Source organism: Melopsittacus undulatus, chromosome 6, assembly GCF_012275295.1.
Source record: "Melopsittacus undulatus isolate bMelUnd1 chromosome 6, bMelUnd1.mat.Z, whole genome shotgun sequence".
Lineage (NCBI taxonomy): Eukaryota > Metazoa > Chordata > Aves > Psittaciformes > Psittaculidae > Melopsittacus > Melopsittacus undulatus.
The window spans coordinates 37925944-37950968 of record NC_047532.1 but is presented as its reverse complement, the minus strand read 5'-3'; the positions used below and the strand labels follow the sequence as shown (position 1 = coordinate 37950968).

General features: G+C 44.7%; 2 protein-coding genes across 4 annotated transcripts; one reads left to right on the top strand and one right to left on the bottom strand.

Moving 5' to 3' along the window:
• Positions 1-2160: 2160 nt before the first annotated feature.
• LOC101873939 (caspase recruitment domain-containing protein 8-like) lies at positions 2161-14061 on the top strand. 3 transcript variants are annotated; one of them, XM_034064286.1, is made up of 16 exons: positions 2161-2243; positions 4670-4701; positions 4995-5048; positions 5635-5685; positions 6167-6196; positions 7234-7278; positions 7392-7435; positions 7551-7600; positions 8389-8609; positions 8697-8947; positions 9555-9689; positions 9988-10126; positions 10591-10644; positions 10746-10829; positions 11917-12186; positions 12969-14061. In XM_034064286.1, exons 1-16 carry the CDS (start codon positions 2215-2217, stop codon positions 12986-12988), a joined length of 1509 nt encoding a protein of 502 aa, XP_033920177.1. In that variant the 5' UTR covers positions 2161-2214; the 3' UTR covers positions 12989-14061. The 3 variants fall into 3 exon arrangements, with proteins under 3 accessions (XP_033920177.1, XP_030898574.1, XP_033920176.1); XM_031042714.2 differs by lacking the exon at positions 2161-2243 and adding an exon at positions 2838-4078; XM_034064285.1 differs by lacking the exon at positions 2161-2243 and having other exon boundaries at positions 2838-4701.
• Positions 14062-15810: 1749 nt separating this feature from the next.
• Positions 15811-18061, bottom strand: IL12A (interleukin 12A). The gene is made up of 5 exons (XM_005141988.3): positions 17819-18061; positions 17293-17400; positions 17144-17185; positions 16936-17040; positions 15811-16007 (listed from the first exon to the last, which is right to left on the bottom strand). The coding sequence occupies exons 1-5, from the start codon at positions 18059-18061 to the stop codon at positions 15840-15842; spliced, it is 666 nt and encodes a 221-aa protein (XP_005142045.2). The 3' UTR covers positions 15811-15839.
• Positions 18062-25025: the final 6964 nt, after the last annotated feature.

The following is a 25025-nucleotide window of genomic DNA, read 5'->3' as shown; positions in this document are numbered from 1 at the left end:
AAGCTGGGCTGGAATTTGCTGGTGGTAAATCAGGCCCTTGAAGGAAAAGACTTAATTTGAGTGTTTTGGACCAGGCAATGCAGCTGCTGTGCGACTCTACAAACAATGCATGCTGGGCTGAGCCTGTCATGGGGTAGTTTACAAATAATTTGTGTTGGCACAGTTATCGGGATGTTGATTACAAGAATACATTTTTAAATTTAATTCTGAGAATGTCTGGGAAAAGTCAGGAAAATAATGGTTCAGGACAGGCACCCTTAGCAAGCACTGGGTGGATGGGGCCAGGACAGACAAAATCACCAGCCCAAACCCTCTGCATCCCAGTGCCATCTTCCATTTCTCATTTCTCTTCCATCTTGTCTTTTTTTTTTTTTTTAATTCTTATTTACTCTACATTGTGTCCTATTGTGGGCACTTATTTTCACTTTCAAACTCCTGCTATTGTTTTGCAAACTTTTTCCGCCTCCTTTAGTTTGTTCCAGGCTAGTTTTGCCAGTGCCTGGTCCAGCAGTAAGGTGTTGCTTGCAAGGGGATTTCCTTCAGCGACTTCTCTCTCCTTTGCATCTCTGCCTAAACTGACCTTTTATGTCGCTTTTCCAACAACATTAAGGCTTTGTTATTTGATTGGGTCTCAATCACTGTTTTACGAGTGCCCTTTGCAGCCCTTTGCATCATAGCTTGTTCCTGCAAGTTCTGCAGACATTTTTTTCTGGGGATATGGATGTTCCAGAGTTGTTTGGCAGCATGGGGCTGGTAGGATGCGGTGGCAGGTGGGGACTGTGGCTGGGTGCTTGGAGGAGAGGGGCAGTGCCACGGGTGTCCTACTGCCACATCTAGCTCGTGTACACCCAGGAGGTGGGAACTGCGCCCTTCAAAGGCATCTGGAGCAGCATTTGGAGACTGTTTACATATACACTTATGTGTGTTTATAGAGCTTATCTTTTTTTCTGGTGCGTGCCCTGGGCAGACACAAAAGGGGTGCACCAGTACCCCACCTGTGCCCAGGACCTGCTTTGGGTTTTGCACAAGGATGGTGCTGAGATACAGCTGGGACTGGATGAGCTTGTGGCATAAGAGAAATAGCTTTAAAACAATGCAGCACCTGTGATGCTCCAGGAGCATTCCACTATCAAAATGCTTCTGGTGGAGAAGCTTATATTCCCTTTCTTAAAAGAAATAAAAAATTACTTACGTGCTGCTGCAGTTTGGGTTGGGTTTTGTCTCTCTTTTGTTTTTGGTTTTTACATGAAACTCTGCATCTCAGAGGCAGATCCTGATACACCAACTGGCATTTTCTCTCCCTGAACTTCCCAGCAGCGTGTGGAGCTGCCGACGGTGTTTTCCGCCAGCAGAGGACGGCAGGTGCTGCCAAGGCTGCCCTGGGCACTGGCACTCCTCATGCCCGGCCTGCTGGCAGGGTTAACATGGGAAATGGGAGCGGCACAGCTGCCGTCAAAGGCAGCGCCTTCCTGCCCTGTGTTTGTTGCCTGGGTTCCCCGACAGCACCAGCCAGGGACCTGGTGGCTGTGCCAGCCTGTGTGCCCAAGCTGGGGCACGACCTGCCATCTCCCGGCGGCATGGACCACCTCTGGCGCCTGGGCCAGCAGCTCGGTGTGAGGGCGGGGCCAAACACACTGTGTGTGCTGAGGTGGGGTATTTTACTGTATGTGATGTCATATACACATGGCCACTAAATACGCAGCACATGTTCACAATAACTTCTATTTTATTCTCTATATAATATGTTCTGTATATATATTTATGAAGGTATAGGTATACAATATATATCTGTGTCTATATTGACAGGTGTGCGTATTGACACACAATACGTGTATGTGCATACACAGCTACGTATCTATATAGCATATGTCTAGTACATTAGTAATGTACCTAGTACACATACATAGTGTGTTTACAGACACACCTATACAGCACATGCATACCCAGAGTGCCTATGCTGCACACGTGTGTGTACGTGCCAGATGTATACAGCCATGGGTATGGCACACATACAGAAGCAGCGCACCCGTGCTTGCGGCACCACACAGACGAGCCCGGCAGCACCCGCTCTCCGCGCCCGGGCGGGGGGAAGGGAAGACCTCGGCGCGGGGGGGGGCGGTGTCGGCGGCCGGGCCCGCCCCCGTCCAGGGGCGGTGCTTCCCTGCCGGGCCCCACCGCGCGGCTCGCGGCTCCCGCCTCCCGCCTCCCGCCGCAATGTCCCGCCGCGGGCAGGAGCCCGGCAGGTGAGCGGGGACGGGGGGAGCGGGGTCCTGGCTGCCTCCCCTCACGGCTCTCCCCACCATCCCCCGGGACCGCGCGGCATCCCCGGGCCACCCCTGCCCCTATTATCCTCCTACCTGCATCCTCCCCCACCATCCTCCTGATGCCCCCCTTACCCACAGCCCTTCGCGAAGCTCCACCTGCACCCCCCAGCCTCTCCCGAAGCCCCCCAGCATCCTTCCTGTATCCCCTCAGCATCCCTCTGGCACCGTCCCCATCCCCCCGCACCATCTTCATCCCCCAGCATCCTCCTGTGCTCTCCAGCCCCCAGCCCCCCTTTCACCTCCCCCAGCATCCTCCTGTTTCCTCCAGCCTCAAGGCCCCCCTTTCACCTCCCCCAGCATCCTCCTGTTTCCTCCAGCCCCAAGGCCCCCCTTTCACCTCCCCCAGCATCCTCTTGTTTCCTTCAGTCCCCACCCTTCCCTTCCACACCTTCCCTTCTTCCCCCCAGCATCACCCCCCTCCCCATTGCTACCCGTCCCCCCATTTCTCCCACCTTGCCGGACCCCAGCGAAGGGTGCTTGCCCCGCGCTGGCACAGAGCCAGAGAGTCCTTCCCCCACTCCACCGCCCCAAAAAAAATCCATAGCGGATTTGGGTGACAGGACCCAGCCTTGCACCTGCAGCGGGTTCCCCGAGCACCCCCGCTGCTAGGCCAGGTCCCGGTCCCGCTCGCATCCTCTCCTCCGGCAGACAAAAGCGCTAGGCGAGCCAGCGCCGTTCGCGCTCCGCCCCTGGCTCCCGCTCCTCCCCGGGCTCCGCTCCCCCGGCTCCGCTGCCCTCGGCTATTGCCGCAACAGGCGGCAGCTGGGGCCGAGTAGAAACGGACCTATTTATCTGGCCCCTTAAAGCTGTGACCGCTGTTTTGCTTCAGTGGGGATGGGAAATAACATTGTGACCCTACAGCTCTTGCAGAGCAGGGGTTGGAGGGGCAATGCCTTTCTTCCCTGTGATAACTAATTGCGGGCAATAATTTCTTACACTGAATAGGGCTGTTTGATTTTTTTTCTTAATGCTTTTCTCCTCTGGAGGAGGGAAATGCAGCTGTGAGGGGGGTGTGAAGCCTGCTGCAGGCAAACATTATTTAGCAAGGCAGCACCTGGTAGAAGGGTTATGCTAACAGCAACTGCTCAGGCACAGTTCTTGGGTATTTGCAGGATTTTAACAAATCTTGTAGATACTATGTATTTATTTATTTATTTATTTTTAAGATACAGTTTGGAAGCATAACCCCTGTTGTGTAATTTCCCATTTATGCCAGCGATGAAACCCGTACCCAGCTTCTGTTGCATATCTAACTGGCCACAGCACCGCTTTCCTTGCCCTTGACCTACAAACTCCTACAGCTCTGAGCTGTGTGGGAGCATTCCCATGCACCCACCTCTTTTGCTGCGCTTTGTCCAAGGACTCCCGTTGCTTGCATCACTTTGCCTGATGCCTCGACCATACGTTGTGGGATTTGTTGTCCTGCCTCTTCCATTTACCACTATTAATTTTTTATGTTTTAATTTTGTGGTTGAGCTGTCCCAGTCCGTATGTTTCAATCCAGTGCAGTGGACAAGCCTCTGACCCCTGCAGTGATGCCCCCTAACCCCTGTGGCACCCGACTGCTGCTTTGACATCATCAGCATCCGTCAGCATTGCCAGCGCAGCAGGGAAATCCCTCTCCTGCCAGATGATGGACAGATGCTCTGGTGTACATCTGCTGCCCCAGCTGCCCACTGGCAGGGCAGAGGGGCTGAGATGTTTGCTTGTGCCACTGAAGTGAAGGAGAGCTGGATGTCACCTGCTAGTTTATGGTAACTGTGCCTTCCTCAGCAGCAGCTTTTATGGTGGTTATTCAGTGGGGCTGCAAGAAGGACATTGTGGACTTTTGTGAAGCTCCATGGAAAGGTTTCCAGACCTGATCTTTGACCACAAATGATAAAACCAGCACACTTCTCCTTTTCAGGGGCAAATGGAGACTGAAGGTCAGCCTGAATTGCCATGGGCCACAAATGTTTGATGGGGTCTGTTGCAGTCATCTGTCACATCTGGGCCACAATGTTTAGCAGAGCTTTGTGCCTTGCTGAAGAAGATTGCTTGGATTGCTACCAAAACTGACCAAAGTCCAGGCACTTTGCAGAGAGGGCCAGGGCCAAGGGCTTGTGCCAGTGGGAAACCTGTGCAGCAGAGTCACTTTCCCCTGGTAGGGTCAGGGCAAGAGCCAGGGCCATGGGTAAAGAGCATGATGATAAGGAATTTTTAATCACCAACCCCTCACCTTAAGTTACCTTACAACCTCCCAGGTCAAAGCCAAGGAGCAATGCCGGCAGGTAAATGCCCACTTGTGTGGAAGTGCAGGACAGATCTGACAGATCTGCTCATGTATTTCCTATTTTGTCTTCCAGCGGAGCCGAGTCCGTCTCTTCAGATGAAAAAGGTACAGTAACTTTGTGAAATACAGCCCTTCAAATAGGGATTGTTATGAGAAATGCCTGTCCTTCAGAATGGAAATGACAGTAACTGCTGGCTTTAAAAATTGCTCTAAAACACTTTAAAAACCACAGTGTAATGCCTTAGGTTAATGGGTAAGAGCTCTGATTTTTTTATACTAATTTTTAAAATTCACATTCCTGCTATATATTCCCTTCCTCTGATCTGCATAATGCAAAAATGCCAAGAGGAGTTAAATCTTTTTCAAGCCTATGGCTCCCAGTGACTTTTCTTTTGCAGACATGGTGCCTGGTGGTGCAGAGGGAGAGAGCTCCACCGAGGAGCACTCAGAAGGTGAGCACACATGTGTCTGAGGGCTTTCCCTGTGTGTGGGGTGGCATGACTGTCCTTGCTCCACCATTTCCCTACAACATGTTAAAAACACAGCGTATACACTGCTGCAGCTCCTCAAGCTGCAATCCTTTGCAATACTGGTTTCTCTTCAGCTTTGTAAGAATAATTTGTTAAGCCACCTGTGGTGCATCCACATGAGTCATGTCACTGATGGGACACACCAGCTCCCAGCAGTGCTTCTCCTTCCTCACGTGCGTGCCACAGAAAACCATAATTTAACTGGGTGAACAGGGACATGCCACAAGTGGAGGTCCAAAATAGTCCCATGTTGTATAAAACATTAACATTAAGCATCTTGAATGCCACATGTAGCCCTTAGAAGGGAGTGGGTGACCCCTAGGTCCCCTGTCATGCTGGAATTTGATGCTCTGACGCTCCTCCTCCTCAGTATTTTTTCTATTCTGTTGCATTATCTAACTTGCTGACCAGCCTGTTGTATTTAAACTTTTAGATGTATCCTTTTAGTTACCTATGGCATTGCTTTATTTCATTCTGCCTGTGACTAATGGGATGTAATTTTGTTAAGGAGAGGACAGTTCAGAACACAACTCTAGCAGTACCTCGGAAGAGGAATCAGGTGAGCATTGCATTGTGATTCATGTGTTATCTCTCTTTTGAAGATGTATGCTTGGTTTAAACCATGTGTTTTTTATGGGAATAGCCTCAAGTTTACTGTGTAACACTTAATTCAGTGATTGCATGCTGAAAAGCAGAATGATATTTTTGTGAGGAAATGATTTTCTAACCATTCAGTTTTGAGCAAAGCAATAATAGAAGAGCAGCAGCTAATGTTGCTTTAGCCTCAGAGACACAATACACGCAGATGTTTTTACAACACAGTAGTTGTCCAAACACCAAGAGGCTATAAATCTGCTTAAAATTTGACAGTAAAAGTGGCAAAACAGGATGGACAGGAAAACAATTAAAGGAAGTGTTTGCTATTGATGAAAAGCCTGTGGGTTTTTTGCTTATATGGGTTACACCACTGTCAGTTTATTCTGGTTTCATACAAGCTTGGTAGTCTTTAGTGAAATAATTACAAAGCTTTATCTCATCAGATGCAGAGGAGTCGGATGGAAGAAAGTCGGGTGAGTGTGCTTTTATTCTGTTCCTTTTATCTGTGTTACAAGGCCAGCACAGATAAGTGATGCATGAGGGTAATGGTACGGGATGGCAGGAAAATGACTTAGAGCTGGCCTTTTGTTACAACAACTTGCTAGAGAGCATAGCCAGGAAGGAGGGGCACAGCGTGCATGCGTGCTGCACGCTTGCTGCCTCTGCAAAATGGAGGGTTGTGGGTGCAGGGCAATGCTGGAAGGAGCTCAGCTGAGCTTCCACTCGTCCCAAGTGGCCCCGTGTCACTGCAACCCCTCTGCAGCTCAGGGCCTGAAATAGCATGGCTGCAGGAAGGAAGCCAAAACACTGGGTGGTGTTGGCCTGATGTTTTCCAGGCTGTTCACTGTAGCAATACATTTTCTGCCTCTCCCACATCTGCCTGCTCCAGAGGGTGTTGATGTCCCAGGATGACTTTGTGACAGCCTGCCTGGAGTCCTGGCTTTGCAGAGGAGTGTTGGTGGGACAGGGAGCAGATCAAACAGCATGCCAGCAGCCAGCCTTGCCTCACACCTTGTCACGACAGCTCTGCCAGTTGGCTCCTGCAAAATCCACCCTTTGGGCTAAAAGCTTCCTCTCGATGTGTCTGTGCTTGCTTTCGATTTTGTTGGGGGTTAGTAAGGAGAATTCAAGCACTTTGGAGACAAATACACTTCAAATAGTGTGGTTACCTGCTCACTAGGAGTGCTATTGCCGTGGTGGTTGAACTTTGCACTTGGCACAATGAGACCTATCCTGGGGGTGAATCTTTTTTAACCCTTGTGAAAATTCTCAGTAATTTGGGCAAGTGATAACCTTTTGACAGAAATTATATCCTGGCGTTCATATGCATCCCTGTGCCAAGCCTGCACATGCAGGTGTGCAAGTGTGCGTTCAAGAACATAGTCCTAGGAATATTCTCCTTAGGTTTTTATGAATGTGAGCTAATTAAATTGGTGGGTTGTCCTTGCTTAACATGGGAGCAAAACCTGCTGGAAGCTGAGGTAATTGCTGCAAACTTCTTTTTTTGTAGATGAAGAACAGGAGAAGGAATCACTACCTTGCTGCAATGACTCAGGTAGTAACTGATCTCTTGAGGGCTGGCTTTTGTTTGTTCGTGGTTTTTTGTTCCACCCCCTCCCCCCGTGTTTAATTACTTTGCTTTTAATGATCTTCCTCTTTTCTCACTAGAAGTGAACTGCCTGCCACCCTGTGAGCACTGCAGAAATGAAAATGTACGTTTATAAAAACCCCCAGTGCACACACTTTGCATGGGATAATTTGCAAATTGTAACTCTGCTCTCCCATCACCTTTTTAGTTATATTTTTTTCTTTTTAATCTATTTATAGGGACAGAAGGAGCAAGTGACCCCTAGGAGACTTGCTGGAGGGCAATATATGTATGGATTTCTTTAATATAATGGGTATACATGTACATATCTCATCAAGATACTTCTGTCTTCACTCTAAGTGGGAAAACAGTTTATTTGCTGCACAAATGCAATTGGAGATATGCTGGAAGATGCCCTCAAATTCTTAAAAAAATCCAATATAGAGCAGCTGCCTGTGCTGCCTCCAAATCCTGCTCCAAGAATGCTCTTAGGACGGTTTCCTGTCTGCCTTGTCTTGCGGTAGTAATTAAAATCAGGCACATTTTTATGTGCTTATTTTAGTCTGGATTGCATGAGGGGTCTTGCCCTGCTTCACCGGAATAGTTGTTTTCTCCCTTTGCACTGACCCTGCATTTTGTTTTCAATCCCAGCCTTGTTCTCCTCTCTGGCTTGGAAGTCGTTATCAGTGTGTGACCTGGATGTTGACACTGTGTGTGGCTGGTGTTGTTCATGTATGATGTTGATGTTGTCAGTGTATGATGTTGGCTCTGACATCGGTGGGAACTGGGCTGAGCGTTTGTGTAGAAGCAGCTGCCTCATTTGCAGGAAATGTTATACAGAATGTTCATTACAGCTATTTTGCATGCACTGGGTGCTCCTGGCTAGTTTTTAACAGTTCAGTGACAGTTTAAATGTAGAGACAAGAGGAAAAAAATAGTGGCCTCTGTGCTATTCAGATAAAGTGCTCTGTGTTTGTTGGGAAGGGAGTTTCTCGGTTATCCCTTACAAACCATATTTCTGTGGTATTTACTAGGCAGTGGAAACTAAACTAACTGGGTCACTCTTCCCCATGGCAGAATGCATCTGGACACAGAGGGGACTTACCAGTGCAGCCTCACAGGCTTGATTTTTGAGGTAATGAAGGCCGCCAAAATCACATACTCCCTCTTATCCTGGAGCAAATATGCCAACCTTGTGGAAAAGCCATGGATTGTGGGCGGCCCCCTCTTCGACGTTCGCTGTGACTCGGCCACTGCTCTTACTTCCATCCAGTTTCCCCATTCTCTCTGCCTTGGTGGTGAGTGCTGGCCACTGGCCCAGTGGGTGCGGAAGGCTGCCAGCCCTCCGGTGCAGGAGGTGCTTAGGAATCCATGTGTCCCTGCAGATCATGGCACTGGTATGGCCTTCAAGGTTTTGCACATCAAAGGCGAGGGTGCAGCTATCGAGCCCTCAGCTGACTACTCAGCCTCGCATGTGAAGTGGCTGGTGAGCTCCCTCTCACCGGTGGGACCTCTCATTCAGAGCCAGGAGCCGGTGCAGTACCATGGCGCTGTCATCCTCTACAAAGTTGTTGACGAGCATCCCTCCTTATCCTTTCGTGTCTACGTGGCTACAAACAATGACTCCTTCATAAAGGTATGGCTTGTGTAGCGTGGTGTGAAACAGAAATACTGTCCAGGCTGGTTATAGGGGTGCTACATGGAGGATGGGGTATGGTGAAAAGATGTTCTTCTCTTTCCCCAGTGTTTGCATGCAAAGCTATATCTATCTCTATAATGAGATTTCCATACCAAAAAGTTCTGCCAAGTTAGGAAATGATGTTTGAGTAATTATACTGGCCAACATGTGCATTCATGAGCTGCTATAAAAAGAAACCTGTTTGCCACCAGAATCCACAGAACTCAGGATTTATATCTGAAAGAGCTTCTTGTCCTCCCACCCTTTCCCCCTTACAATACATAGTCAACCACTAGAAGAGGACAGCAACAAACAACCTTCGTTTTATTTGGATTGTGATTTCTCTTGTTTAATTTCACCTATAGAACACAATAGCTGAAGAGGTTTATGTGATGCTTTGTAAGCATGGCATTTAGGGCAAACTGTAAAGTTTGCCCTGTGGAACAGGTCACAGCTGTTCTATAGAGCTGGGGCCACAGGAAAGCCCAAGGAACCACATTAACACAGGCCTTAAATGTTAATTCCTTTACTAAAGTAACCTTTAAATAATCTTTTTAAATTTTAGGATATCTCAAGAGCTGTAAAACATTCAAATAAGAAATTCATTAAAATTGACAAGCCACCTGTATGCCAAAAATTACTACAGAAGGGAAAGAGGTATAGATTAGTTTGTGAGCCAGAAGCTGAAGTAACTCCAGAGGTAAGTTCTTTACACAGCCCTCATTTCTTGCATTGCAGCTTCATTAGAAACATGGCACAAAATCGCTTTTCTTGTATGTTCCTGCACTGACGTTAAGGGCATATTTCACATCCATTTGCTGTCACTGTACAAAAGCATTTGCTCCTTAGAGCTGTAGAATTTTGGGAAGAAATCCTGATGCTAAGTTCAACAGCAAAAATCTGGGATATTGGAGTTAGGCTCAGACCTGTGGCAACAGCCAAATATTTCCTCTGTGTTTTGGATAAATATTTATTTTTAACATATTTACGTTATATAGGAAATTGAATTTGTTGATGGATCTCTCTTGAAATTAAAAAGTTACATTGAAGTCTATTTGGAGAAACCTGATGACTTTACCTTGTCTTTGGTTGAGCTGGAGTCTGATGCGACCGTATGGAAAGCAAAACTCAGAGAGAGTGAGTCTTTCATCTTCCTGTGATTAGTTTGTTCCTGCTGAAAAGATGCAGGAGTTGGGGTATAATTCAGCCTTTATATGCATCTAAATTGCTGCTGTAAAAATCATGAGGTTTGGAGCTCAAAATAATAAAATACTGAAGTGCTATGGAGGTTGTGTAGGTGATGTTGTAGGAACCTGCAGAATCCCTCATGGGCAAGTGAAGGCTGCAGGAGGTTCCTCTGCTTTGGTTTTACTTATGGAGAATAACGTACAATTTTGACTGCAGTTTCTATTGCATATTATGGATGGCGTCCTGCAGCATGTTGGATAAGAGGGAAAAAATCACCTCATTATACAAAATCTTAGCTCAACAGCCAGAATCCACCCAATAGCTTGGTTTTGTGCCTGAGAATTGTTTGATGTAGAGCATAGCAATGGGAATTCCTGCCTCACCTTTTGTTTCCTCTGTAAACTGTTTCCCAGGTGACTGGATACATTACGATCAAAACAAAAATGAGCAGAAAAGAAGTGCAGTAAGTAAGTTGATTTCAAGATCAGTTGGGGTTACCTACTGTTTGTGTACCTTGGTTGATCAAATGATGTGAAAGAAGTTACATCACCTCTTGCTTGCTTCTTAGGTGTCAAAAAACGGAAACCAGCCCTCAGCATTTTGGATGAAGATTCGATAAGTAGCAAAAAGCAGAGGACTGGCAATAAAGCAGGTAGAGCGTTTCTGTGTAATTTATAATAATGTTTTTGTTTGGTTGGTTAGCTGGTTGGGTTTTTTTTTGTATCCCTAGAATTGAACCTGAGCTCACTTTTTAGAAGACTTCCACAAATCTGAGCATGAAATATAGGAAAGTGCTGCTTTTGTAGGTGCAGAATTCATGCCTACATTTGTGTGCTTTGCTGCACTGTCATTCAGGAAGTAAGTGGGGAGAAACAGCTAGGAAGTTTGCTTTGTAAGGGTCAGCTAAAATGTAGTTGTCTTCTAAGACTGGGAAATAATGCCTGTTTTTCAAAGGGGTTTCCACTGCATGGTTCAAGATTTTGCATTTGGAGTATCTCCCATTTACTGTTGATAGGTAATGTCCTGATGGTCAGAAATGCTGGGGGTCTGGGAGCTCCCACGCAGAAGGTACTCATTTACTAGTAGTTACTTGGAAAAAAAAAACCCAGAAGAAATCATGTTAGTTCAACAAGTAAATGAACAAAATGATCAGAAGTAGCCGTGTACATGTTTGTTTATGGGTGCGTGCAGCCAGCAGAGGGAGAGCTTCCATCCCTCAACCCCTCGGTTTTATGTGTAAGTGGTGACAGGGAGAAGGAAGGCGGCTCAGTCTGTGTAACAGTGTGGGCTGAGGTTTCGGAGTCATTGAGATTAAAATAAAAACAAACATCACCTTTCTGGGGCAGCTGTAGGGTTCAAGAGCAGCAGACATCTGGACTCGCTGTGAGACAGCAAGCGCTTAGCATAACCTTAATGTTATGTGTTTTAAAATCTCTGGGTGCTTGGTAACCTAATGTACCAGGGGAAGTTCTTATGCTGGATAAATAGCTGCTTATAGACAGGAAAAAATCCCAACCCTCTACAGCAGCTGGCACGCAAGCAGATGCTGTCATCTGCATGAGCTAGTCCTTCAGGCTCTTTTCTCCAGCGCTGGGGTCTGATCTTGCCAGCTAATCTCAATAATTAAGATTACCTTCACTATATGTCCTCTGGCCATGCAGAGAACTACAGTGTAATTTTCTCACAAGTTTAACAAGAAGCTAAACATTAAATCTGATTTTTGCTCCATGTCTTTTTAGGTGGAGTTGAAACAAGAAACTTAACTGACCAGCAGCTGATGGTGATTGCAAAATTGTTTGGTAGGCAGTGGAGAGAAATTGCCATTGAGTGTCTTCAGATGGAAATGAAAGATATTGAGCAGATCCAGGCAACAGAAGAAGAAGTGAATATGCAAAAATTTCTGCTGTTAAGTAAGTGGAGAGACAGAGAACAAGGCAATGGAACTGCTGAAGCTTTGTACAAAAGTCTCCATGAAAAAGCATCCTATGAGATACTGCAAGCACTAGAAGGTATTGCCTTCCCATTACATTTATTTAATTACATGAGCTTGTTTCAGATGTATTTTTAGAATTCTCATCATAGAGTTTACCAAATACCTCGTACACGTTTTACTATGTAGGTAAAAATTACCTCCCTTCTCATATTAACAATTACTTTCTTCTGTCTGACATTTTTATGCTTCCCTTCAGAAACTGGTATAAAGTGAATACTATTTTTGCACTGACTGAGTTGGGAGTACTCTCAGCATGACCAAGCCATCATGGTCAGCGTTATATGCCTACTCCAGTTCTTGGTCCTCTCTGGAAGTCCTAAGAATAGATGTTTGGGTCTTTATTTGTATATATTTTAGGAACAAAAATTAACACTTTCTCCCAAGGGATGACTTAGTGGTTTGGTCCTGCAGATTTGTGTGTATGTATTTCCTCATTGTCCATGGGTGCTCCCACTCATTTCTGTGAGACTTCTTACATTTGCTTCACCTTCTGCAAACCAAAGTTGTTCATTGAGCTGAGAACTCAGCCAGCAAAGGGGAACCTCACTTTAAATCTAAATATATTTTTGTTTTCTGGAGTAGACAAAACTCTCTTCTTAATTCTCCCTAAAAGCAACCTGGCTGTAAAGGGTGGAGAGCTGCTTGTGCTCCATCACTCATCTTGCCCTCACAAACCTGTCTGTGCAATAGCCTTGTGCTGTCTCATAGGGTTTTAATGCATTTATTATTCAACTGAACATTGCAGGAACTTCTAGAGATCAGATAATCCATGTGTGTTTGTCCATTGCCTTTCTTCAGGTTTCTCGGCTCAATGCTGAGCTGGTGAAGCTGCAGCTAGCAGTAGAACGATGGGAGCTTCCCCAGCCAACCATTATACTTCTCCGCATCTTGCTTGGATTTGGGAAGGAAGATGCGAGGCATCACTACTGAGCGGAACGTTTAGGCAGAATATTCGCAAGAAATGTGAATGAATTTTTGTATAGATGTAAGCACACTTAAGACTTTCAGGAGCAATTACTCATGCGGTGGATCTCAGCATTGCCGCTGGCAGTGCTGGGCTTCACATACAGGGAAACCCAACACTGCCACCCTGCTTTGTCTCATGTAAGTTTGTCCTAAAAGACATGAACACTGGAAGAAATCAGCTTACCTTGTTCAGGTATGTGGTTATTATCTGGAAACATTTTTATTTAAATCAGGGAAAGTCAGGGAGAAAAGTTATACAGAAACTTTTGTCCCCTTAAAAAATATTGAACTGCCAAAATCATGTGGTACATTGTATTTCTTACAAATGCCCAAGATCAGGGAAGAATAATCCTAAACTTGCAGATAAATTCCTTTGCATAATCACTGTATATATGCATAATCACTGTATATATGCATAATTACTGTATATACTTGTGTACATTCAGTCCTTGTTAAGCTGTGGTTCTGTTTTCTAAAAACCCAAAGTGTGGTTTCATGGGAGCACCACTATTAACTCTCGGCAGCTTTGGATTTTCTCTGGGAATTTCCTCTTCATTCTTTTCTGTATAGTCTGTCTCAATTTTTATGAGATAATTTTTTATGTTGTATAATTTTTTTAGTATTATAAACTTTTTATACTTTTTTTTACTTGGTTAATTTTAACTTGACTAGAATTAGGTGCTTAAACTAAAATAGGAGAAGCTAAAATGTCTGTGAAGGCTGTTACTCTGTTGGCAATGCACGTACTGCAGAATTGGAAAATGTTTGGAATGAATGTTATTTGCAGAAGAGAGTGGCAACCTGATGCAGCACGTTGTCTTGTTTCTAAGACATGGATTGTTTTGATCATCTTCCTCTGCATATGCTCATGAAAGAAAAGACATACTTTTACAAAGTAAGGATTAAAAAGGAGTCATTTACACTATTTATGTATGATTTTTGTTTATATATATATATATTTAGCTGTTGGATGGAATGTTGCAAGGCTGTTGTATGTTGTGGGCCATCTTTCCAACCCTTGATGCTCCACTGGTACATACATCCAATGGGGTGGCTGCAGGAAAGGGCTGTGCTGGTGCCCAGGACCTGGCAGGCTCTTCTGCCAGTGGAGTATTTAGGGGTAAAAAAACCCCTGTGTGGGGCAGGGAGGTTGATGTGAGGCTCTCCATCCCTGGGTGGAACTGCCTTTAGCTCTTCTCTCTGGGACAAATGGGTGGAAATTGCCACTGGGGACCTTTAAGATATCTGCCAAAAAACAGAGCTCTAATAGGACCCTCTGTTCAAAAGCAAAAATCAGTAAATCTAAGCTGGAAATAAGATGGTTATTTGTAATGAGCGTAACTGGCTAGCATAGCAGCTGGTCAGAAGAGATGAGGTCTTCAACATTCAGCATCTTTAAATCAAAATCAAGAGGCTTTTTAAAAAAAAAATAAAATAAATAATTGCATTTCTGTGGTCTTCAGTTTGGCTTTGTATGCTTCTTGCATGCAGAGGAATTGAAATATTACAGTTGCATCACAGCAACAAAGCATGAGGTTGGTCTTACCTTACAACTTGGTCTACACTGTGGGTGTTCTGTGGGAGTAGGGACCATGGCCCTAGTTCAAGCAGTGGGAGTTTATAAGATTACATTTTAAGGGCTAGTGTGGTGTGCAGGTAACACCAATGCTTGGGGCAGAGGAGAGAGGATGAGAATAGCAACTGTCACCTCAGCATTTGGAAGATCTGAGGGTCCCACCAGCCCCTCAGCATCCAAAGGGGACCACCCAGGGGTTCCCAAAGAGATGGGAGAACAGAGCTTGGAGAAATCAAGTAAGGGGAGAGAGCTGGAGACCAAGGTGCTGGTGACAATGGGCAGTGAGGGCAACATGGGAGTTGGTCTGGGATGTAGCCAGTCACCGTGAAGGTGAGGACAGACCCATCAAATAGGTGATAGATGCTGTTGTCCCTGCTAGCTTACATGCTGCAGGCAAGAATTGTGAAAATAATCATCCCAACATCCCTTCTGGCTTTTAAAGCTATGCATAAATCCTTGGCTCCCTGAAACAATTTCACTACGTATTTCAGCAGGGCTAGGATTTCACCCCAGAAACTATGAACTGGCTGGAAAATCACAGTAAATGAGGATAAAATGAAGCGGGTTCCTTTGAGTGCACAGTCTGAGAGGAAACCCACAAAAATCTTGTCTGATGTAAGTAAGAAGATAGAAACAGGATTATAAAATATGGTATGAATGTTGCTATGGCGTACCTTTACATGCCAACAATATTCAAAGTATTTTAAAAAATATTTGTATTATATCTCAAGGAAAAAAAAAACCCCACCACTACAATTTTTATGCAAACTTTAATTTTATTAGGCAATAAATAAGGAATATCATAAATAAATTGATTATTATAAATATGTTCCAATTTCTGAAAATTGCTGCTGAATAAATAAGAGAAATTCTAGTTGAGTGTTTGGTGATTTGAGAACATTTTGGTACTACAATATAGCTTACATTCTAGAAACCTAGAAGTCTAATATGATAGCTTAACAGGCGCTGAAAACACCTCATTAAAACATGATTTATAAGAAACTGAAAAATTATGTGCTAGATTCCTTAAAAGTCCCCATCTGCCTCTCAGGGTATTGAGCCTACAATTTCTTCTCCAAAACATCCTTAGGTCAAAATTCTACCCAGAGTGCTGGAGGGCTGGGCACTTACAGCGCGCTCTCCAGAGAGGTCAGGTAGTTCATCATCCTGTCAATGGTGACTGTGCGGATTTGGAAGGCATGAAGGATGCTGCAGAGCCTCATCCTCCCTTTGAAGGAATCGAGCCCTGTGCCTGCTGATGGCTGCGGTGCACTCCCACTACTGGTCTTCAGGGCCTGCAAAGAGGTCAGGGTGTTACAAGCTTTGGCGAGAAAGGGGCTAAACCAAAAACCTCTTTATTTTTTTCACCCCAAGTGATAAATTACAAGACCTATAAATAAGAATGTATTCTCCTAAATGAAAAATTTGAAATATTTAATGTAATTAATAGACCTTGGATAAGTTTTGAAATATTTAATTATATAACTAATAGACCTAGGATAAAATTTGAGATACTTAATGATATAATTAATAGACTTAGGGTGCACAATTGTACTTTCCTTGAGACAAAAATGTCTATTCATGCACAAATGCTCTTTCTGTCCAGGAATAAAGATGCTTTTTAAATAATATGCCTGTGGCTGGCTTTGTCTAGTGACCCTTTAGACTGGGCTAATCTGCCCATGGCCAGAATCTCCAGGCTATTGGGAGATGCTGTGTTGATACAAACACAGTTAACCTTTGTTTTAATTAGCTTTTGTGAAACAAACAAACAAACAAACTTTTAACTTTTATTCCCTCTAAGCACTAATAATATTTATTGAAGTTCAGTACATGCAATGTCATATTTGGTATACCAGATGTATTATATTTCAGTGTTTGGAAGAGAAACAGGGCTGTGCCCCTTTTACTCTACCTTTTACTCTATTTTTGAGTTCTCTGTGGAAGTGGCCGAAAATCCTGTACTGTATCTCATTGTGAGACCAGAGCAGTGTAAACAAAGGAGCCATAGAGAGGACCATAGCAGCAAAGGAAAAACATTAATTGTGACACACAGCTCATAAGAATCAAGTCCCTTCTAGGAAAAACAGCAACAGACATTTTGTTTAATCACCAGATTAAATAAAAGTCACTAATTTGACTGACTTCAGAATGGAGCAAACTGGATTAAAACCCCTGGTTTAAGACAGAAATAATAGAAAGGAAGGAGACAGAAAGACTTACTTTCATCATTTCATCAATAGTTGCCAGCACCTCCTGATCGTTGAAGTTCTTCAGCTCTGCCCTGTAGGCATTCAGATCCTTATGGATGCCCTGCAGGCATTTACTCTGCAATAATCAGAATTATTAGGAAGTGTGTGAATCCATTGTTAAATGCTTTAAACATACAAAAAGTCAACAAAGGGGTTCTTTTGGGAAACTTGTGACTTACCATATCAAAAGTAGATCTTTCCAGCACTGGACAGTTTCCAGTCTGCAAATTGAAGAAATAAGACATGGTGATTTTGTGGAAGTGTTTTGTGGAATTATATAGCTGTTCCATGAAAATATGATGCTGGAACTTGATATATATCTTTTTACCACTGGATCCTCAGATGTGCAAGCTGTTATTGTGTTCATTTGATTCTTAGTGATATCCTCAAGATCAACCTCTTCAAGGGTACATTCAAATCCCAGGGTGCCAAGCTCCTGTGTTAAAAAGAGAATAAAAAAGGATCATTGATTCAGCTTCACTGTCCTATGTATATACATCTATATATGTAAATACACACAATTTTACATGGTGCATCACAGCTGTCTTGCTGAATCCTAGGAATGAGACTGTGTGAGGACTGTGGTTAAATACAAGACAGCGAGACTAAGAGGCTGAAATGCATGTGAGAGTACTTTCAATAACTCATCACCACTTCCCCTCACTGCCCCATCACTGCACTGCTCCATCACACCCTGGCTTGGTACCCTCGCCAACCCATCATCCCCTGCCTGGGTACCATCACTGCCCCATCACTGGCCACTTGGGTACCACCACCACCCCATCACCACCTGCCTCAACACCACCACCGCCCCATCACCGCCTTCCCGTCCTCTCGTCCGCCCTCCCGCAGACCTTCACCCGGTGGAGAGACGCGTTGGCTGCTGCCAGCAGCTCCCGGGAGCGGATCAGCTCATGGACGAGGCGGTGCCGGGGGGCCGGCGGCGTCGGCAGCGCCCAAGCGGGGTCTGACAGGGCCAGCGCCAGGCAGAGCCCGGGCACCAGCGCCAAGGGCCCTGGCCGCTGCCTGCAACCCCGCGCCGCGGCGCTGCGCGGCGCTGCCTGCCCGCTGCTGCCTGCGCTGTCGCGCTGCTCCATACTGATGCTGAAGGAGTGCTGCCGGGGCCAGCGGGACCGCGCCAGTTCTTATAGGGGTGGCGAGCGCAGGAGTTCCCCGTCTCATCCTTCCCTTCCCCTTGCAGCAGCGGGTCGGTAAGCGGGCTGGGGGCAGCCAGCACTCATCCCGAGAGCGGCGGGGCAGCCGTCCGCCGGGAATCCCGGCACCGCGGGGCGGGGGGATGTGCACAGCGTCCTTTGGGGTGGGACCAGGGTGCGTGGTCCCAGGGTGGCTGGCAGCCGCTCAGCCTGGCCGCGAGGGTGGCACTGGTAGAGGCTGGAAGCACTTTCTTCAGGACTAGTCCCTTTGCACGCAGCCCGCAGCGAGCCTTGCAAATAAGAATTGACTTATACCATGTGTATGACGCACACAGAAGCTTTTTAATTTGCATTCTTTACTGTTAAAAGCTATAACAATGAGATGTCAGTAATGAATATTCGTGAAAACATGCACGGAAACTTGCTTTTTGATTATATACTTGGTATAATCACCAACTATGTCAGTATTACTTCACTTGCATGTGGCCATTCTTAGCCTGCGTGAAAGGCAGTAGAAGACTTTACTGTTGAGTCCGCTGCGAAGTAGACGGGAGTTTTGCTATCGACTTGGAAAGGAACAGGATGAATCAAGAGTTTTATATTGCATTTTCAGATTCTTTTCGTTAACATATTTTTTTTCCCATAAGAAGGTTGTGGTGTGTCTAGAAAGTGACTGCTAGAATACCAGCACTGCATAATTTTCCAATTTCGCTGTGTGTTTTCCACTTCTACACTAGTCATTTGGCTGTGGGCTGTGGTTTTAATTTGTGTAGGAGACTTTTATTTTTTTCTGACACAAAAGTGGAAGAGACCTTTGGGATATGTGTGTGTGTGTCTGTGTGTTCAGCTTTCCAGGTTTCTTTGCCCAATTCTCAGTCATAGCGCTGCCTCAACAGCAGGGCATGAGGTTTCTCTTCAGATGGGATGCTGATGCACAATCTGAACAACAGCCTCTTGTTCATGGCATTCCTGTGCTGCACTTAGGCATGTATTGGGATATTAGTTAGAGTTCCTCATCAGAAAGGAGGAACGTTTAGCCCCCATACCTTCAGAAGTCTCTGAATGCTGAAAGCTGGCTGGGATAGCAAGAGCATCTTCCCAGAGAACTTAATCTCCAGAGGCCCCCCCAGCAGCCCTCAGCCACGGGGGACTGAAAAAACACAGGCTACACAGGTAGAACAGCCATGCAAGTAGGACACTGCTGATTCCCCTCTATGCAAAACCTTGAGCTATATTTTGCTTTCTTCACGTAATATCTATCTCTAATGGTATATGGGCTCACAGATAATTTGCAAGCCATGTTCTGTTTTTGCACAGGCATTTCCAAAGCAGAAATGCTTTCTTGGACGGTGCTCCCTCATGGTTAGAAAATGTATTACTGAAACATTGAGTGGGTTTAATTTGCTGATAAAGTGGAATATATTCTAATACTTGTGAGTGATAATTTTCCTGGTAGAAGAAAGAATAATTGAATGTTGATACATTTGCTATTTTACAAGTAGGAAGGTTTTCCTCAATTATCTATAAAGAACCATGCGCAAATGATATCACTGTCAGCAGTAATTTATTTTTCTGATAGCATCTGAAACTGAAGTCCTTGCCATGCCAGGCTGCTGAAGAACCTTGTACATGTATTACGGGATCAGAAGCAATAAATCCAGAGATCCACTGAAGCCCCAGCATCACACACTGAAGGCCCAAGTCTCCCCAGAACAGCAATCACACAGGTATTGTGCTGAGGGTCTCCAGGGCTGATGCTAAACACGATGTTAACGTAGTGGTTGTGCTAGTTTGGATTGGTAATGAGTTGAGCTTGGCCAATTTTTGCTTCTTTTGCCTGATCTGTACCATATCTGTATTTTATGCACGTTTCAGCTGTGGACTGAATGCAAGTGCACTCCTGTTTAAGGCAATTATTTTGTTGAGATTTGTCTCAAAGTAATGTATAAGATATTAACTGCTGGATGCTAGCAATGAAGTAATAGAGTCTTGATGCCATTTTTTTTGGAGGGGGAAGATGTTACATCTGTTTTTCATTCATAGTCTCATCTATGTGTCTGCCTCCATCTCAGACTCCTGTATTATATATATCAAGGAACTTTTTACAAGGGCATATAGTGACAGATAAGGGGGGATGACTTTAAAGCAAAAGAGAATATATTTGGATTAGATATTAGGAAGAAGTTCTTTACTGTGAGGGTGCTGAGACCCTGGCACAGGTTGCCCAGAGCAGCTGTGGCTGCCCCATCCCTGACAGTGTTCAAGGTCTGATTGGACAGGGCTTGGAGCAACCTGGTCTAGTGGAGGGTGTCGCTGCCCATGACAGGGGGTGTCCCTGCTTGTGACCTTTAAGGTCTCTTCCAACCCAAATTATTCTGTGATTCTCTGGTGCTATATTTGACCAGTCTTGAGTCTGAATGAAGCATCAAGGTCAGGTTGGACAGAGCTTTGGGTGACATGGTTTAGTGTTAGGTGTCTCTGCTGATGGCAGGGGGGTTGGAACTAGATGATCTTAAGGTCCTTTCCAATCCTAACCATTCTATGATTCTATGATCTCTATAATCACTGCACATGGTCTGCTCTTTGCCTGTCTGCTTGGCTTGGGGCAAGTGTGGTCTTGTGGCTCCATGCAGAGGAAGAAGCAATGCAGCTGCATCAGAGCTGGTCCAGTCCTAGGCACTAATGATCTTTCTGCCTTAGCTGCAAAATGGAAATTATTGTAGATCCATGCATGGGCTGGGCTTTGATGTTCCTTAGTTGTTATATATAGTCTGACATCTAATATTATTCCGGGGACTTAAACAGAATAATATTTCCTATGTTGGCAGCATCCAAAAGTGGAAAGCAAGCTCTTTTGAAATTGAAAAATCAGTGCTCTTTTTATGGCATATGGTGTCTTGGTCTCAGGTACCAATCTCAGCAGGCAAACAGGGTTATAAAGGTGGAGTGATGCATTTATTATTAAAGCAACAGAAATAGGGATATATAATGTACACATTTAGAGGTACAGTGCAGTAATTGCATACCATGGTCTATTAAAACTGTTAGAAGATGTATGATTTTACATGAGAAAATGTAATTCCTCTGGCTTTATTTCAGCTATAAATTGCTCTTGCTGAAATTAACCTCCAGAGAAAAATAAGAACCATTCTGGATCTAGCTATAAAAATATATTTTGACTACATTGTAGTCAAAACTAGGCAAAACTCTTTTCTTGGATATGCTGCACTCAACCAAAACAATACTTAAAAACCCTATTTGAAAAAGAAAGAAAAACCTATAATAATAAAGAAACCAATTAGAAAAACCCCAACCCCCAAACACCTCAGTTCAGTTTAGTTTTGAGGACTGCGTATGCGAGTGATGAGAAATAGGATATTCTCCAGCCACACTATTCTAAAAAACTGGAAGGTTCCTGGAAATGTGTGCTGACACAAGGTACTGTGGTGCTAACATTTTGTTTCAGTCTTGGCTTGCCTTCTCTCCCCTCTTACAAATAGCAATCTAATTTTTGTCTTCATGGTTGCTCTCAGAGTCCGAGCCAAATGAAGACCATGTTGCCTTCAGGGTAAGCTGCCTGTGAAGACCCATGAACACCACACGCTGCCCTCTGCATTGTCATCTATGTGCTGTGGCAAGATGGCCATTAGGGATGTTTCGTAATGTGGTCTCTAGTTGTGTGGTGTTGTTTCTCCTATAACATGTAAAATTAAATATTATTTTTTCTGTAATATGTAAAATCACGTGAATTTTCTACACTAGAAGGCTATACCAAGCTCTTCCTGAAGGTCATGTACTAGCTTGCAATGCTGTCTTCAATGGGAAAAGATGGGTTATTTGTAGGAGACTCCTATTTCCTGTAATTATAATTATATATAATTATGCAATAATTATATACATATAGAAATTAAAGCTGCAGAATTATTGTATCAGGGCTAAGCTGACAGCTAATCGTAGATAGCTGCTACATAAAAAGAACTGCAAAATGTGTGTGGAAGAAGATTTTTGGATGCATCAGTAAACAAAACTAGTTTTTCTGCTATTTACCACTCTCAGAACATATGAAGGATTGATCAAGGATCATTGTTTTGCTCCTGGATAATTTTTTTGGAAGATATCTCACCAAAATAGCCTCACTGACAGAATCATTGCTTCTGATTTATGTTGGGAACCGATGGCTTCATAAAATGGGAAAGTGAAGATTCAAAAGAAACTTTCCTTGTCTCTTTTGGCTGTTATTTATGTTTATTTATTGAGGAATCCCCTGAAATATGTAACCTTAGGCATGTGTTCAGGCTGCTGTTTCATTGATATGTAATTAAATATGACATCTGAGTTGAAGTGGCTTTCCTGCACTGGCAGTCAGGGCACCAAACCCCATAAACTCTTATGTCAAGCATCTGTGTTTCCTAGCTCTTTTTTCTTCCAGCCATGGCTGGAGTTGGTGCTGTTTTCCCCGTGACCCTGCCATGCTCTGCAGCATCACTGCTCTTCACTGAGGTTTTCTGGCTATTGGCTTTCAGGTGACAGCCTGGCACCTTTGTGTCTTTAGGTGGATTGTCCCCAGCTGGACTGGGGACCCCCAGATTCAGCAGGTGTTATTGGCAGTCTTCACTACAAAGCTTGGATCCACATGCCAGGTTACAGCCATTTCCGTGAAAGGGATGGAGCTGGTGGTGACTGCTGAATAGGTGCTGTGGCTCCCCAGAAAGCTCACAGGGATTTTGAATGGTTACATTTTGGGTAAGTAAGTTCTCACACTGAAACAGGAGGATTGCTTGAAGAGCATTTTAGAATTGGAGAAAGGAAATATTTTTTTCTGAATCAATTTTTGCCTGAAGTAAGCCAGGAGTTATGATTTTTTGTGCTTTCTTTAATTGGATCTAGGAGCTGATTTTCTTTCCCCATAATCAGCTGGCTGCATTTATGACAAGGTAAAGGCAAAACTTTCTATGAAAGGAACATTAACACCAATCTCAGCATTGTCACTCTAAGGGATCACTATACTTAGCTCATAATGCTTTACAGAAAATAAAAGATGTGGGCAAGCTCCAGGAACCATTACCCAACCCACAGACACAGGGTTGGTAATGTGGGTAAAATTCTACATCAGTCCTGTGGGTTTTGTTCTGAAGTTTTATGATGTAAATAGAAATAAAAAGCTCATGAGTCTGGATGATGCTGCAGGTCAGAGGGGCAGGGAGGAGTGGGTGCTGTGGGCTGGGGCACTGCATTTATCCCATGGCCCCTCAATCAGAGCACAGAGCAGTGGTGTCTCCCCTGCCCACCATTCTGGGACCTCCAGACCACATGAGATCCTCCTTTGTCTCGTTGTCTCCTCTGCCCCCAGCCTTGGCCCTGAAAACACCCGGGTGAGTAATGTCACTGGTGCCAGTGGTGCCCGTGGTTTCGTGTGGGACCCATGGTTTCATGTGGTACCCGTGGTTTTGTGTGTGGGGAGGGAGTGCTGGCCGCTGGAGAGCACAGCACTGTCAGCACTCTCAATAGTCCCTCTTTCTCTCTTGGTTTCTGTTTCCATTCACTGCAGCATTTCTCATCTCTGGGTGCTTTTTTTCTGTTCTTTCATCTGCCTGTTTTATCTCCTGCCTGCAAAAGATCTCGCAGGCTCAGATGCTGTTTGCTGACATGATGGGCACCTGTGATGGGAGAAAGAGGTGACTAGTTTTGTTCTCTTCTTTCTGGTTTAGTATTTGCCGTTTCAACTGGCAGTGGTCTTGCACCCGAGGAAGAAAAGGAACATTGATTTTGGTTGACCAGAAGAGGCATCAGCATTTTGCACTTCTTTCATGCAACATGACTGACTGAATCACATTAATGAGGTATTCAAGCCTTCACCCTGTCCTGAAGAAGCAGGATGGGAAAAGCGTTCACACTTTTGGTGCTGAGCCAGTCGATGATACGACACCTGAGAATACTTATTCAGATGTACAGGTCAGAGTCTCAAGTGCCTGGGGATACCGATAGAGTTGTTGGCATGACTCAAGGTTACATCATTGGTTAGAACATTCCCTGGTGAGAGAGGGAACTGATCTCCCATCTGAGAACATGTATTTGGTAGGAGTTATTCCAGCACCCATTCCCCCAGGGAATGCTCTGCCCAGAATTTCACACCCAGGAGAAGCATGCTGTGATGGGTTGAGCACTCTCCTGGTAGATAATCTCCATACAGGGATACATTTAATATTTTTTTTAAAACTTTGGTGAGCATTAAAAATAAAAATTGCAGTCTCAGCAAACTGAAGCCCTGGCCAAAAGGAGGTTGTAGCCCCTAGGGCTCTGGGAATGGTGGGAAAGTGGCCTTAAAGCCATTATTAGAAGAAAATACAGTCTCTTCACAGGCAAAACCCAGCACTTCTGGCATCACAGGTGGTGTTTTGTCTGACAGGCTCAGGCAAAGTGCTGGATGGATGGGCAGGGATGGCCTGGACCCTGCAAAGGTCACTAGGAGGGACCAGAGCAGCTGACATACTTGCGAGAATAAGGGTTACATGTGTGAGTGAAGTACAGATTACATGTGTGAGCAAGCGCCATTCAACTTCCAACATTTAGTATGACAAATTAATCAAACATGATTTACCCTTATTAGGCTAAAGATTATTCATATTTTAGCTGTTCCCATCAGGTCAGATAAGGGCAGGCACAGCTGATAACAGGTACTGGAAAACAGAAGCTTTTTGTCCAGTTACTTGAGAAAGAGAGATCACCCAGCTCATGTGTGCTTCTCAGGGTAAATATTGTTCTCTGTGGGTTCTCAGGGTAAATGATGCTTTGTGTGAGCAGTAATTTGTAAAGAAATATTATGGAAATTCATGGACAAACTTGCTTGTTCTGTTTGCTGAATCCATGGGGAAAGCATCCACCTTACAGGCAAAACAGCCTGTGGCTC

What these genes read in the sequence shown, in the direction of transcription:
- LOC101873939 (XM_031042714.2), top strand. Translation starts at nt 3,966, where the DNA reads ATGCTCTGGTGTACATCTGCTGCCCCAGCTGCCCACTGGCAGGGCAGA. An exon ending in CTTGCTGGAGGGCAATATAT is followed by an intron (nt 7,601 to 8,388) that starts GTATGGATTTCT and finishes TCCCCATGGCAG; the next exon opens with AATGCATCTGGACACAGAGG. An exon ending in GCAGAAAAGAAGTGCAGTAA is followed by an intron (nt 10,645 to 10,745) that starts GTAAGTTGATTT and finishes CTTGCTTCTTAG; the next exon opens with GTGTCAAAAAACGGAAACCA.
- IL12A (XM_005141988.3), bottom strand. Translation starts at nt 18,061, where the DNA reads ATGGAGCAGCGCGACAGCGCAGGCAGCAGCGGGCAGGCAGCGCCGCGC. An exon ending in AAAGATCTACTTTTGATATG is followed by an intron (nt 17,041 to 17,143) that starts GTAAGTCACAAG and finishes TGATTATTGCAG; the next exon opens with AGTAAATGCCTGCAGGGCAT. An exon ending in CTATTGATGAAATGATGAAA is followed by an intron (nt 16,008 to 16,935) that starts GTAAGTCTTTCT and finishes ACCTCTTTGCAG; the next exon opens with GCCCTGAAGACCAGTAGTGG.